We start from the raw sequence: 15,265 nt of genomic DNA on the forward strand, positions 1-15,265 counted from the left end.
CACAAGAGTTTACTTTGTGTTATTATTTTATTATTTTTCCATATAAACAACTATAAATCTATTTTGCCCAAACTTGTACAAATTTTTTTTTTTAAAGAATAATTAGAGAGAGAGAAAGGGAGAGGGAGAGAGAGATAGCAACATCAATTGGCTGCCTCCTGCATGCCCCCTACCAGGTATTGAGCCCAAAACCTCCTGGTAGTAATTGAACCAGCAAACTCCTGGTTTACAAGATGGTGACCAACCAACTGAGCCATACTGGCCAGGTCTTGTACACATATTTTTAAATGAACTCTATGAGGCAACCATGTTTGGAAATTATTTCTTGGGCATTACTTTATGTCAGAAGCCACCAAAATTTAAAAGTAAAATTTCTGCATGTGTCAAAATTTTAAAATCCTACCCTTATCCGAAAAACAGTTTTAACTGGTATCATACCACTCAGAGTAAGAGGAGGAAAGAAAGAAACTGAAACCAGCAAATTGACTACATCAAGGTAAAATTTGTGAAAATGTAATAGCAAGGAACTTACTTCATGCTGACAGGATATTCAACTCCTCAGGGAAACATTGTGTAGTAGTTGGCAGGGAAGGAGGAGGGGTATAGAGTACATGTCTTTGGCATAAGCCCAGATTCACTTTCTGTGGCTTATGTCAATAAAGGTGGTTAGTTGTGGCAAAAGAAATGCCTGTCAATTAAATTGCTCAGTATGCAATCGAACAGCCCATTTATATATTACATAAAATACATTCTTGGGTATGCTCATTTCAACTAAAGAGTCCCTTGAGTCTATCTAATTGGCTAGTTTCCAGCATCAGCAGTTTAATAGTAAACTGGGTTTGCAATTTGATCTCTTCAGAATTTTCATCCTTGGTAAGAACAAAGAAAAGAAATATATTTTTGCCTTTCTACCTTGAATCAATCTTGGGGACATTGCCAGTTTTATTTGCACATGTTCTGTCTATAGTCTGGTGTGAGTAGCATGGTTAACCAGTATTCTGTAGGTCTAGTGCTATCCAAGTCAGGTTGCCAAACTGCACTTCCCATCTCCAAAAGGCATGCTTTTTCATTTGAAATTGTCAGTGCAGCTTACATATCTATATATAAAAAGCTTAAGCCAGTGATGGCGAACCTATGACACGCGTGTCAGAGGTGACACGCGAACTCATTTTTTGGTTGATTTTTCTTTGTTAAATGGCATTTAAATATATAAAATAAATATCAAAAATATAAATCTTTGTTTTACTATGGTTGCAAATATCAAAAAATTTCTATATGTGACACGGCACCAGAGTTAAGTTAGGGTTTTTCAAAATGCTGACACGCCGAGCTCAAAAGGTTCACCATCACTGGCCTAAGCAATCAAATGACCAGTCGACTGGTTGCTATGACACGCACTGACCACCAGGAGACAGATGCTCAATGCACAGGATCGGGCTCCCTCCTGTCCAGATTGGGCCTGTGGGGATTGGGCTCCCTCCTGTCTGGATCGGGCCTGCGGGAATCAGGCCAAAACCAGTTATCTGACATCCCCCAAGGGGTCCTGGATTGCGAGAGGGCGCAGGCCAAGCGGAGGGACCCCACCAGTGCACGAATTCGTGCACTGGGCCTCTAGTAAATTTATAATTCCCTATCACTTTGGCCTCATGTGTTCCTCCTTCAGCAGCCCTAACAGCTCTTCTCTAGTAATCATGAAATAATTTGTAATGATTGACTTAATTCTTAAAGTACTTTTAATAACTTAAGATTTTACAAGTATCAAATTTAGGTCTCGAACCCATGTCTATCTGACTCTAAGGCCCTCTAGTCTATTGATCCATTTGTCTACTCCTGCTCTCAGCACCATACTGCCTTAATTACTACAGCTTTACAATAACATTTCACAGGATTCAGTTAGCTAATATTCTATTTAAGATTTTTATGTCAATACTTATCAGTTTGATTAGTCTATAATTTCTATTTGTCTCACCTATTTCTTTTTCTCTCCTTTTTTAGTCATTTTTTGGATTATTTTTGATTGGCTATTTTTATCTTTATATTTTTCCTTTGCTAGTTTCAGAAGTTATGCACTCTGTTTTTATATGTTAGTGCTTACCATAAAAATTACCACAGACATCTTTCATTTAACCAAGGTTAATGTTAATTTTAATTCTCCTCCTAAGCAATACAAAGATTTGACAATATTTTTACCTCATTTACCACCTTCCTAAATCATATGCTATTTTTGTCTTGTTCTTTAGTATCATATTTTTAAAAAGTATTTTTATTGATTTTTTTTTTTTTTTTTTTTTTTAGAGAGAGAGGAAGGGAGAGGGAGAGAGGAAAAAAACAACAATATTGATTGATTGTCTCCTGTACACATCCTGACTTGGGACCGACAGAAACCACAACCTGGGCATGTGCCTGACTGGGAATCGAACAGGCAACCCTTTGGTGCATAAGATGACACTCAACCAACTGAGCCACACCAGCCAGGGCTTTAGTATCATATTTAAAAAAAAAATTATTGCTGTTAAATCTATTCATTTATTTAGTGTTACCAACATTTAAATATCATAGTTTTTCCTTCTTATTCTTTTTTCTGGGGGGGGGGTTCCTATTTTATTTTTTAATATATATTTTTATTGTTAATAGTATCACCCATGTCTCCCTTTTAATTTTTACTTGTAACTGAAACCTTTAATCTGGGATTCTTTTCCTATTAATTGAAGTAAAATTTATCCTTCGGGCCCTGGCCAGGTAGCTCAGCTGGTTAGAGCATGATCCTGATACGCCAAAGTTTCAGGCTTGACCCTCAGTCAGGACACATACGAGAATCAACCAATTAATGCATAAATAAGTGAAAGAACAAATCAATGTTTCTGTCCCTCTCTGTTTTTCTCTCTCCCTTATTCTCTCTCTAAAATCAATAAATAATTTTTTAAAAATTAAAAATAAAGTTTTCCTAAAGATTTCCTTTAGTGAGAGTCTGGTGGCAAATTCTGTTTTTGTTGGTCTTAAGATGTCTTTATTTTGCTTTTATATATTATAAGATATTTTCATTAGGTATAGAGTACCTATTGGCCCATTGAAGATATCTTTCCATGATCTAGCTCCATTTTTATGTTAAGAAGTTAGCTATCATTCTGACTTTATTTGAAAGTAATCCATCTTTTTAATAAAAATTTAATTTTAAAAACTTCCCATTGTTTTTTATTTCCTTCAGTTTTACTATTATTTAACTAGATGTGAACTTTAAAAAAAATTTTGTCCTCATGGGACTTATTGAATTGGTGGATTAATGAGTCTAATCAGAGAAAATTCTGAAAAAATTTTTATATTTTTTTTTTCAGATTTTTCTTCTACCCATTGTTGCTCATATTTCACTCAGGAACTTCAATCAGGCACATATGTTAGACCCTTTTACAGTATTGTCTAATCCTACCCTCTTTTTGTTATTTTTCCTCCTTTTGTCTCTCTGTGCTATACTCTGCAGAATTTCTTCACACCTGTTTTCCCATTCTCTAATTCTTTCTTATGACATGTCTAACCTACTGTAAAACCGAGTGTAGGGGGCTCTAGGGATTTCAGGGCTGATCAAAGAAACAGATATGACCATGAGGTGACAATAGCACCCACAAACTTTATTTGGGTGACTCTTTGAAAAGTTTTGGAGCGGGGGTCTCTTAGAGCATGTGACTGTCTGGAGGCTATGGCACAGAGACCACCATCCAGAATGGGAGGAGGAGGGTACAGTAACTCCAGGGAGGAGGGGATTTGGATAGGAGCTTATTTGTCTAGAGGATGTCTCTCAGCAGCAGGGAGGGAGTGTCGGGGTCAGAGACTGTTTGAGGTCTGATAGGCAACAGCAGCCTAGGTTCTTTTTTAAAAATATGTTTTCATTGATTTCAGAGAGTGGAAGGAAGAGGGAGAGAGCGATAGAAACATTGATGAAAGAGAAACATCGATTGACTGCCTCCTGCATGTCCCCTACTGGGGATGGAGCCCGAAGCCTGGCCATGTGCTCTGACCAAGAGTCAAACTGTGACTTGGTTCGTAGGACACGCTCAACCAATTGAACCATGCCAGATGGGCAGGTTAGGTTCTTTATAGCTCTAGGATTTATCTTATCTATGGCTAGCAGATGTCTGGAAAGTTTGTGAGGTATGAAAACCAGGCAGGGTATCAAGGATTAAAAATGTGCTTATTTGGGCTATATTTAAAACAAACTGGATGAGTAAAATTTAAGCTGATTTTTAAAAAATGTTTTTTAGAAAGCTTTTGAGCTAATGGGTCTCAGCCTGCTGTGAAAATATAAACAAGCTGGGGGCCAATATACAGTGGCCATTTTTGGCTCATTTATATGACACTTAGCCATCCAGTTACTAATTTTGTTTAAAATATTTTATATTTCTAAAAGTTCTTTATTTCTTAAAAAATCTTCACTTTTTATCATTTCCAGTATTATGCTTTTAGGCTTGTCTTTTATTGTCTTGAACATAGTCAGCACACTTGTTTTGTGATCTGAGTTTAATAATTTGAATTTATGAAATTTTTGTGGCTCTAATTCTGTTTTTTCTCATTTCTCCTGGTTCTCCCTCGAGGAGTGTAGTGTCTTTGTATAGTAATAATTTAAGGCCTACAACGAAGGTACTTTTCTCCCTAAGTGATATGCATTTTCTACGTCAGACACCCCGGAGAACTGTCAGTTTGGGACCACCTTGAACCAAGCTCAAGGCATGAGATTGCCTGCACTGCCTTTGCAATCCTAGCTGGGCGATGATTCTGTGTCAGGGATGTTCCAGTTCTGTTCATCCTGCCCTTGCCAGTGGAGCTCTGTGGAGTCCTGGCTGATTGTGGAGAAGGGTGTCCTGCCAGACTCCCTGTGCAGGTCCTGGGCTTTGTTTTTTGTTCTTGTTGCCTGGCAAGACTATCAACAACTAAAAGTTTTAATTTTAGCCCAGCCAGAGTGGCTCAGTTGTTTGAATGTGGTCCTGTGCACCGAAGGGTTGCTTGTTCAATTCCCAGTCAGGGCACATGCCTGAGTAGCGGGTTTAGTCCCCAGTCGTGGAACTTGTGGAAAGCAGCCGATCGATGTTTCTCTCTCTCAGCATGTCCGTGGGTGAGGATTAAAAATAAATAAATATTTTAAAAATTTTTTTATAGAATCAATAAAGCCTTCAGGGAAATAATGGTTTTCATGCTTGCTACCTTCTCTAGGTTCTGTTTTCCCCTTCATTTTTGATCTGGCAACTTCTTACTTTCTTTGGTATTCTTAAGAAAATGTTTAAGAGTATGTCTATTTTTATTCAGTTGTTTTCATTGATTTGAATAATCTAGCCCAGTGGCTCTCAAATTTGATCTGGGACTACAGTTCTGGAATCTGTAAAACTTAGTGTAGGGGGTTCCAGGGATTTCAGGGCTGAACAAAGAAACAGATATGACCATGATTGCCTGAACTGCCTATGCCAGTGGTTCTCAACCTTCCTAATACCGCGACCCTTTAACCCTTTTCGGTCCAACGTGGAGGCTGACTCGACAGACCAGGCGCTAGGAGCAGGTCCAACGTCGAGGCTGAGGTCGACACCGCAAACCGGTTCAACATTCAATCCCATCAATTAATTTGGACCAGACTGTTTGAATTCCAAAAATAAAATTGGACTGCAAAGGGTTAATACAGTTCCTCATGTTGTGGTGACCCCCAATTTCATTGTTACAAATTGAACATAATTAAAGCATAGTGATTAATCACAAAAACAATATGTAATTTTTTTTTTTTTTTAATTATATGTGTGTTTTCCAATGGTCTTAGGTGACCCCTGTGAAAGGGTCGTTCGACCCCCAAAGGGTTCGCGACCCCCAGGTTGAGAACCGCTGGCCTATGCAATCCTAGCTGGGCAATGATCCTGTGTTAGGGATGTTCCCGGGCCTGGATTGTGTGAGGCTAGCAACCTGCTTAGGTGCAAAATTGAAAAGTCAGCAATTGCATACTGCACAGATGTGAGTGGTGCTGCTTTAAATCTGTGTCGTAGGCACCTACTTGCCTCACCCTTAGTTCTGGCTAGCCCTGCCGGAGATTTAAACTATCTTCAGAATACTAAAAGGTCTCTTTCGACTTTCATTCTCTCAAGTGTTCAATCAAGTTTTCCAGACATAGTGTGATTTCAAAATAGTTCAAATGCAGTTATAGATATGCCAATCTAGCTGTCCTCTATTAAGCCAGACATTAAAGAGATTTGCAAGAATGTTAAACAGTGAGACAGGCCAGTAAGCCAGGACGAGTGGAATAGGGAAACTGAACAGATAGCTGAACAAACTGGTTGAGCAATTAACAGCCAGATACAGAAGTTCACCTCCCTAGAGATAACACTCAGGCCTCAGTTGTATTTCATCCAGCTCCAGGCCCAGAAAAGCAGCAAAAACAGATGGGACCAGCTTAGGGACTAATGACCCCCTGGCACTGACCAATCAGTGGAGACCATGGAAAGAGCACACATGGAAAACGGATGAATATTCTGCTGAAACCCTCCCCTAAGATACCTGCCTGCAAGAGAGAGATAAAAACCCTCAAGACAAAGGACTCAGCTCTTACTCTCCCTCCAGGGAGCCAACCTGTGCCATTTCTTTCCCCTCTTCCTCTACAGGCGTGCACCTCCTAAACACTGAGGGTCCCCAAGAGACTCACAACCAGGGGAGCCGGGGCAGCAGCCGCTTCTCAGACTAACCCTCAAACCTGTCTCCAAGGTCCCCTTTTCTCTGACTTCCCAGTGAGCCAGAGTTCTGCTGTTGCTTTCTATGCTAAGCCCTTTCTTGTTTCACTGTCCCTAGCTTTAATAAACACACCCTCATACTCATCTGGACTCCTGTGGTGAAATCTTTTCCTGAATGAAATCAAGAACTCACACACTACCAGCTGGCCCTAGGCGGACCCGTTCAGGGCCAGGTCCCATTCTTCTCATAAAATTTTTGTCTTGGAAAATATAGTTGTTTTAAATTTTAAAAAGTTATTTATGTTAATGTATAGTAGATTTATATTTTTTGACTAATTGAATACTTACATTTTTTTGTTTTAATTCAATAATGATGGCTATAACCCACATAAACAACAGCTGTTTGGGATCCTTAATAATATTTAAGATTACAAAAGGGTTCTTGAGATTTCAAAGCTTGAGATTATCTAGTCTAATATTACCCAACACTTTGGAATCGCTGCTGTGATCAAGAGAAGAGATTAATAAAAGGATTGCTGAGTAGACATGCACTCCTGTCTGAGGTCACGTAGAACAGCTTATAGTGGTTAGTGTGCATAATCAAGAATTTAATCATTTTATCCACAAAACCTTAGCTACCCACTGATGAAAGTAGAAAAAGGAGGAAGAGAGAATTACTCCAAATCATAGATTGGCAAGGTAGAGATAGCAGAAAGCTGTGGAAGGGGTGAGTCTAGTGTCTTAGTAAAGACACTGGAAATGACTGACCATTTATTCTAAGGGGTGTTAAGGGGGTAAGAGAATGCAGAAGAGGTCTAATAAATAATAAAGTAGGAGGAAGAGGTATTTTATTTGATTGATTGATTTGAGGGAGAGAGAGAGAAATGTCAATTTGTTGTTTCACTTATGTATGCATTCATTGGTATGTGCCCTAACCAGGGATCCAATCTGAAATCTTGTACAAAGATGACGCTCTAACTAACTGAGCTACCCTGCCAGGGTGGGAAGAGGCATTTTAATTGAGTTATGTAAACAAACAGCAATTCAGCAGGAAGGAGTTACCCTGAGAATTCAGGATATAGGTGGAATGGTCAGATTGAAGGGTTAGCCTCAGTTGCTAAAAGTTTAACTCCTTGCCCAGCCGGTGTTGCTCAGTGGTTGAGTGTCAAACCATACACCAGGAGGTCGCTGGTTTGATTTCTGGTCAGAGCACACGCCTGGGTTGCCAGCTCATCCCTAGTAGGGGGTGGGCGGGGGCAGAGGATCAATGTTGATGTTTCTCTCTCATCAATGTTTCTATCTCTCTCTTCCTCTCCCTTCCTTTCTTTCTAAAATCAATAACAAAAACATGTTTTTAAAAAAGAAACTTTAACTCCTTTATTACCTTTGGCCCTGAGAAAAGACTAACTCAAGGAGTCTTCAGACTTGGGTTCACCAATTTCAAACTTGCTGGTTAATATAAGGTTCAAGTCACTAAACTTTTATAGGCCTCAATGTTCTCAACTGTAAATGAGGATAATCATAATTACGTTATTTCTTAGAGTCCTGAGGAACAAATGAAATAGCGTGTTAAATTCTTTGAAGCTATAAAGCATTGTACAAATATGTGGTGTTAGAACTACATATGTGTCGTTTTCCTAAGTCTTTCCTTTTTCAATTTCAGGCAGAACTCAAAAGCTTGATGGACAATGCTTCTTCTTCCTTTGAATTTGCGAAGGAACTCATCCGGCACAATCTGGTGAAGAATAGTTCCCCGTCTGGAGTGACTTGAGCCCTATCCTATTTCCTACATCTCAGCCGTTAGAAAGATGAACGAAGGGAGATAGCTCAGCAAGTATTCCTTTACTCCAAGGGAACTCCTTGCTGTCGAGGAGAGAAAATGTGTTTATAAAATATCAGGTCCTTTTATTATGGAAATCCTTAGTGGGAGGGCAGTAATATACACTGTGGCCAAAAGTAGGTTTATAATTATAATACAAGTAAATAATACCATAATAAATAATAATACAAGAATAAACTGTTTCGTGTACTTGCAACTGTAAACCTACTTTTGCCCATATAGAGGGTGGGGCATACGTAGGTTCACAGTTGGTCATATGGAAAATAACACAATCCTATATAATAAACAGAAACAAAAAACAGGAAATATGCAAATTAATCCTTACAGCCTCACAAGATGGCTGCCTATGACCAGGCCCGCAGTGGGGTTAGTGAGGGACGACCAAATGACTGAACAGCAGGCAGCGTAGGGTGACCAGGCCGGCAGGGGGGCCATGAGGAGCAACCAGGCCAACAGGGGGGGGGGGCAGTAGGGGGCCACCAGGCCAGCAGCAGGGGCATTTAGGGGCGACCAGGCCAGCAGGGGGGGCACTTAGGGGTGACCAGGCTGGCAGAGGGGGGCAGTTGGGGGCGGCCAGGCCGGCAAAGGGGGCAGTAAGAGGCGACCAGGCCAGCGGGGGGGGGCGAGGGGGAGTTAGGAGCAACTAGGCTGGCGGGGGTTGTAGTTGGGGGCCACCAGGCCAGAAGGGGGGGCAGTTGGGGGCGGTTAGGCTGGCAGGGGGAACAGTGAGGGGCAACTAGGCCAGTGTGGGGGGCAGTTGGGGGTAACCAGGCCAGCAGGGGGGGGCAGTTAGGGGCGACCAGGCCAGCAGAGGGGGGCCGTTGGGGGCGACTAGGCCGGCATGGGGGGCAGTAAGGAATGACCAGGCCAGCAGGTCACTGTTTTTTATACTTAGTATAATTTAGATAATGGTTTTTTTCTTTTTTTTTTCTTTTTTTTTTTTTTTAAATATATTTTATTGACTTTTTACAGAGAGGAAGGGAGAGAGATAGAGAGTCAGAAACATCGATGAGAGAGAAACATCGATCAGCTGCCTCCCGCACATCTCCCACAGGGGATGTGCCCGCAACCCAGGCACATGCCCTCGACCGGAATCGAACCTGGGACCCTTCAGTCCGCAGGCCGACGCTCCATCCACTGAGCCAAAACGGTTTCGGCAATGGTTTTTTTCTTTTTTATTAATCCTCACCTGAGGATATTTTTTTTTTCCATTGATTTTTATTTATTTATTTATAATATATTTTTATTGATTTCAGAGAGGAAGGGAGAGGGAGAAGGAGGCAGAAAGATCAATAATGAGAGAGAATCATTGATTGGCTGCCTCCTGCATGCCCAACACAGGGGATCGAGTCCACAACCTGGACGTGTGCTCTGGCCAGAAATCGAACCATGACCTCCTGGTTCATAGGCCGACTCTCAACCACTGAGCCACACTGGCTGGGCTCCATTGATTTTTAGACAGTGGAAGGGAGGAAGGAAGGAAGAAAGAGAGAAAAACAGTGATGACAGAGAGACACATCAATTGATTGCCTCCCGACTGGGACTGAGGATGGAACCTGCAATCCAGATACGTGCTTTTGACTGGGAATTGAACCCATGGCCCTTTGGTGTATGGGCCGATGCTCTAACCACTGAGAAATACCAGCCAGGACAGCTTTAAAAAAATTTTTTATTGATTTTTAGACTGTGAGGAAGGGAGAAGGAGAGAAACATCAAGGTGAGATCCAAACATCCATTAGCTGCTTCCTGCATACCCCCTACTAGGGATTGAGCCAGCAACCTGGGCATATGCCCTGACCAGGAATCAAACTGGCAACCTTTTGGTGAACTGGACAACACCCAACCAACTGAGCTAAACAGCTAGGGCTAGATAATGCTTTTTTTTTTTTTTTAAGTGAGGTCAAGGTCATGTGTATAGAGAGCTTCAAAAATATATTCATTCTGCCCTAGTAGTGTGGCTTAGTTGGTTGGGCATCATCCTATGTACCGAAAGGTTGCCAGTTCGATTCCCGGTCAGAGCACATGCCAGAGTTGCAGATTCAGTCCCCAGTAGGAGGTGTGCAGGAGGCAGCCGATTGATGTGTCGCTATCACATCGATGTTTCTCTCTCTCTCTTCCTCTCGCTCTAAAAATCAATAAAAAAAAAAAAAAATATATATATATATATATATATATGCATTCTTTCAAATAATAATATATATAAATGCATCCTTTCAAATAATAATGAATACCAACTATGCTAGATACAGTGCTAGGGGCTGGGAGTACACAGTAAATGCAAAGCTCCTTGTCATGTGGAGCTTATATGCTGGAGGTTGTAACAGATAAACAGATACAAAATACATAAAATGAAGTGATAAATGCTATGAATAAAAATAAAGGAGGATAAGGGTATAAGACTGATAGTGAAGATAGATTTTAGATAGGGTAAAAAAGGAAATATTTAAATACAAGGATCAAAATCAGAGGGGAGGGGAAAGGTGAATGGTTAGAAGCACAGGTAATAGTTAGGCAATAACACATTCAGTGAATGATAAAAGTTCTCAAGATATTAACTGATTCCCAGGGCTATTTGAGTTGGCATCATGTATCTACTTACAAGTCTCAGTTCCTGAAACATTTCCACCAATAAATATATTTGTGCTCATTGCCATAATAACTCAGCTTCTCCATCTCTAGGTTGTCTTCCGAGGAGGTGAAGGGGCTTTGCAGGTTTTGCCTCCCCTGGTTGATGTCATTCCTGAAGCAAGGCTAAACTTAGTGATTTACTACCTTCGTCAAGGTAAGAAAATTTTGTCTTTAAACATACTTATAAACATACTTTAGAACATTTAATCTCTAATTGATCTGTTTGCTTAGCTTTTAAAATCCATAATACTTCCAAAAATATATTTGCAATAAGTTCATAGGACAGAGCAATATTTTTGGTTATTTGTTGTGCCTTTACTCTTTAGCTTCTCTTTCTTCCTCTGTTGCTTCCAACCTTCTCCCTCATTCTATTTTTCTATTTTCCTCTCCTCTGTTCTTTGCCCATTGTATTTCAGTTTTTCCTTCCCATCCCTGGCAGTTCTTTCTTTTTCCTAGGGTTTCCCGTCTGTATTTATAAAAGGCTAATATGCAAAGTGTCCCCTCAGGAGTTCGACTGGGAGTTCGATCGCTCGCTATGACATGCGCTGACCACCAGGGAGTGGCGCGGAGCGAAGGCAGGCCCCAGCTGGCAGCCGAAATCGCTGGCCAGGCCTAGGGACCCTACTGTGCACAAATTTTGTGCACCGGGCCTCTAGTGTATAATATACAGGAAGCATGTCAAACTTGTGGCCCACAGCAAATATTTTTGCGGCCCAGCCAATATAACAGTATGTAAGAAATATTTTAATAAAAATTTCGTAATTTGCCCTAGCTGGTTTGGCTCAGTGGATAGAGCGTCAGCCTGCAGACTTAAGGGTCCCAGATTTGATTCTGGTCAAGGGCATGTACCTTGGTTGCGGGCACATCCCCAGTAGGAGGTGTGCAGGAGGCAGCTGATCAATGTTTCTCTCTCATTGATGTTTCTAACTCTATCCCTCTCCCTTCCTCTCTGAAAAAAAAAAAATCAATAAAATATATTTTTAAAAAATTTCGTAATTTAATTTTTACAATATCCTGTTATACGTAATTATTAATAATGGACTACAATGTTCGCTAATGACTGATTCTATAATCGTGTTGCATTCATTTCTCTTACACACCTTACATGCAGGCGCACCATTTCTCTCCACTGATATTAGCAGCGACTATTTTAGCAGCTGATTGCCACGTCATTAGTCTTGTACTGACTTGTTTGGTGTGCACAACAGGAAATATTTTGCTTTCGGAGAACAAGAAAAATAGGTTTATTTGCGTTACACTTATTAATTTGTGCAGTTATAGTGTCTGGTAACTTAATGTTCAAGAAAAAAATGTTAATTTTTATTAAAATGTTCTTTTATTTTATGTTAATGATTGCTCATTTGTTTCAGCCCTTTGTATTCAGCATATCTCTATCGAAATAAACCTATGTTTCTTCCTTTGTTTTTTAATGCCCTTAACCAGAATCGTAAACCTAAGTTTCTATGAAAATTGAAGCTTTTCTTTTTTTGCAGCCCACATAAACTTAAACCTTGTTTATTTGGCCCATGTTAGCTTTTGAGTTTGACATGCTTGATTACATCCACATCTTCTTAAGCGTTTTTTATCATGAACTGTTTTGTATTTGCTCTCATTGTTTTAAGTACAGGGCAGTAGTGGCCACGCACTGGTGGTGGCACTCCATCATGGACTTCAGACTGAAAGTGTGGGACCTTTTAGATGCATGGGAGAAACCAACCAGACAACATAATCCTCACTGAGGAAAATGTTAAGTGTTGATTAAAATAAAAACATGAACTTGCAAACAGTTCTATGTGATATGTAAGCACAAAGAAATATACTTTGTGATAAGAATTAAAGAAACATCTGCCCTAGCTGGTTTGGCTCAGTGGATAGAGCATTTGCCCTTGGACTGAAAGATCCGGGTTCAATTCTTGTCAAGGACATGTACCTCAGTTGCAGGCTTGATCCCTGGCCTTGGTTGGGCGCCTGTGGAAGGCAACCAATAGATGTGTCTCTCTCACATCGATGACTTTCTCTCTCTGTTTCTCCCCTTCCCTCCCTTCCACTCTCTCTAAAAATAAATGGAAAAATATCCTCGGATGAGGATTAACAAAAATAAAACAAAAAAAGAAGCATCTTATATATTTCATAAATTAATCTTTTGTCAATTTTTATTATAAAATTTTCAGACATAAACAAAAGTAGTATGGACACCCACATAATCATCCCAGATTCAATGGTTTTCAAGATAGTGACAGTCTTTTTTCATCTCCTCCCTCCTTTTTTGTTTTTTGTTGCTGAGATGTTGGAAAGCAAATCACAGACTTCATGTCATTTCACTCCTACATGCTTAATACAGGGGTCAGCAAAAGTAGGTTTATAGTTGTGAGTACACGAAACAGAGTTTATTCTTGTATTATTATTTTATTTAATGATTATATTTATTTATATTGTCTTATTATTGTTGTTATTGTTTCTTATCCTTACTTAGGATTTATCTTTTAGGTAATGATGATTGATAATTTAGCCTACTTTTGCTCACCTCTGTATATATCTTTTTTATTGTTGTGAAACATTTTAAAAAATGGTTGTTTTTCTTAGATAACTATAGTGTCATTGGTATGTAACACCCAATCTATATTTTTTGCTTGAACATTTTTTAAGTGCTACATGGCTTAATATGGGTTTCCTAAGGATATTTGGTTATCTTTAGGATAACTATTCAACATTGAACTTGACAGAGGCTTAGAGGACAGATAAAATAGATCATAATTCTCATGAATGTTTGAGTACTGAAGGATCTTACTTTTTGGTGACTGTTTCAGAAGAGTTTGCTAAAATATGGACTAGTATAGCTACTTATTTTTTTATATTTCAGATGATGTACAAGAAGCTTATAACTTAATCAAGGATCTGGAACCTGCTACTCCTCAGGTAATTAAGAATGTGTTATATTTTTACTAACCAACTTCTGTTTAAAATGGATCTTTGGAACAATAGCTGGAAGGCATATTAAAGAAGATTACTGCTTATAGAATCCCAGGAAAGTCCACGTATTGATCTAGGAATGTTTTGTGAGACTGTTGATATAAGAATGAATGTTCTGGGGTTTTGGGTATTTTTAAACTCCCTTACATGTGGTCATTTCCCCCAAAGAGTTGAGGTTTAAAAATACTGGAATCTAGAATTCTGATGAAAGCAACGACTTACCGGTATATCGCTAGTAAATTGCCTGCAACTTGTCTCCACCCATCACCTGATGATTAGCTCCTTGTGTCAGCATTGTATCTCCAATGCTATGTGCACTAAGCACACAGTAGTCATTCTACTTATGGAATGAAAGACCCCATGAAGTCTAAACAGATATATTTCTCAAATGCATTAAAAGCTTTAGCATCTTCTGTGTGATTCTTTTTACTAGTATGAGGCTTCTTAAAAAAAGGGAGAGCACCCATATAAAAATTGATAAAGCTGCTAAGGAGGATGTCTGTTAAAGAATAGAACCAAGTCTGACAAGGATATAGGTGAGGCCCTAGGACTCCAAAAGAGAATGCTTTACAGATGGAAACTAAAGGACACTTTAAAAAAAAAAAAAAAAAGAAAAGAAAGAAAGAATCACTAGCAAAGGAAAGTTACTATAGCATTGAAAAGGGAAATAATGTATATGAAATGGTCACAGAGAATGGCAGTGGCTGACAAGGTGATACAAATTATTATGTAAACATTTTTACTGTTAATTTGTTTCCATTATATTGAAATGAAATAAAACTTAACTCCTAGAAGTTCCCACTGAGTTATTTCTGCTTAAGATTGAGAATTTACAAATATGGTGAGTTCTGTTATATGGACACTTGCCTGCTGGAACCAAATGAAAATCTCTTAATTCTTTCATTCAGGCCAGGGATAGAACAGAGAAAAGAGACTCTGGGTAACTTTTGATAATATATGTGAAGTACTGAGTTGTTGCAAATAATTAACTTGAAATATATCTCATAGCTCCACATTCCTTTGAAATTAATCAGTGTTATTGCATGTTTCCAGGAGTATATCCTCAAAGGAGTGGTCAATGCAGCCCTTGGCCAGGAAATGGGATCGGTGAGTATGACATCACTGGTAATCTCTAGTT

The 15,265-nt window shown here is 39.4% G+C and overlaps 1 protein-coding gene across 1 annotated transcript in view; it reads left to right on the plus strand.

Moving 5' to 3' along the window:
* IFT56 (intraflagellar transport 56) overlaps positions 1-15,265 on the plus strand; it is a 43,496-nt gene that overhangs the window by 14,503 nt on the left and 13,728 nt on the right. Inside the window, exons 8-11 of the mRNA XM_070424000.1 lie at positions 8,353-8,427; positions 11,209-11,311; positions 14,018-14,073; positions 15,181-15,234. Of these exons, the coding sequence (XP_070280101.1) occupies positions 8,353-8,427; positions 11,209-11,311; positions 14,018-14,073; positions 15,181-15,234 (288 nt within the window). The remainder of the gene's footprint in view (positions 1-8,352; positions 8,428-11,208; positions 11,312-14,017; positions 14,074-15,180; positions 15,235-15,265) is intronic.

The sequence above is a fragment of the Myotis yumanensis genome, unplaced genomic scaffold (assembly GCF_028538775.1).
Source record: "Myotis yumanensis isolate MYYU_CA2020_CCGP unplaced genomic scaffold, mMyoYum1.0.hap1 SCAF_9, whole genome shotgun sequence".
NCBI classification, from domain to species: Eukaryota; Metazoa; Chordata; class Mammalia; order Chiroptera; family Vespertilionidae; genus Myotis; species Myotis yumanensis.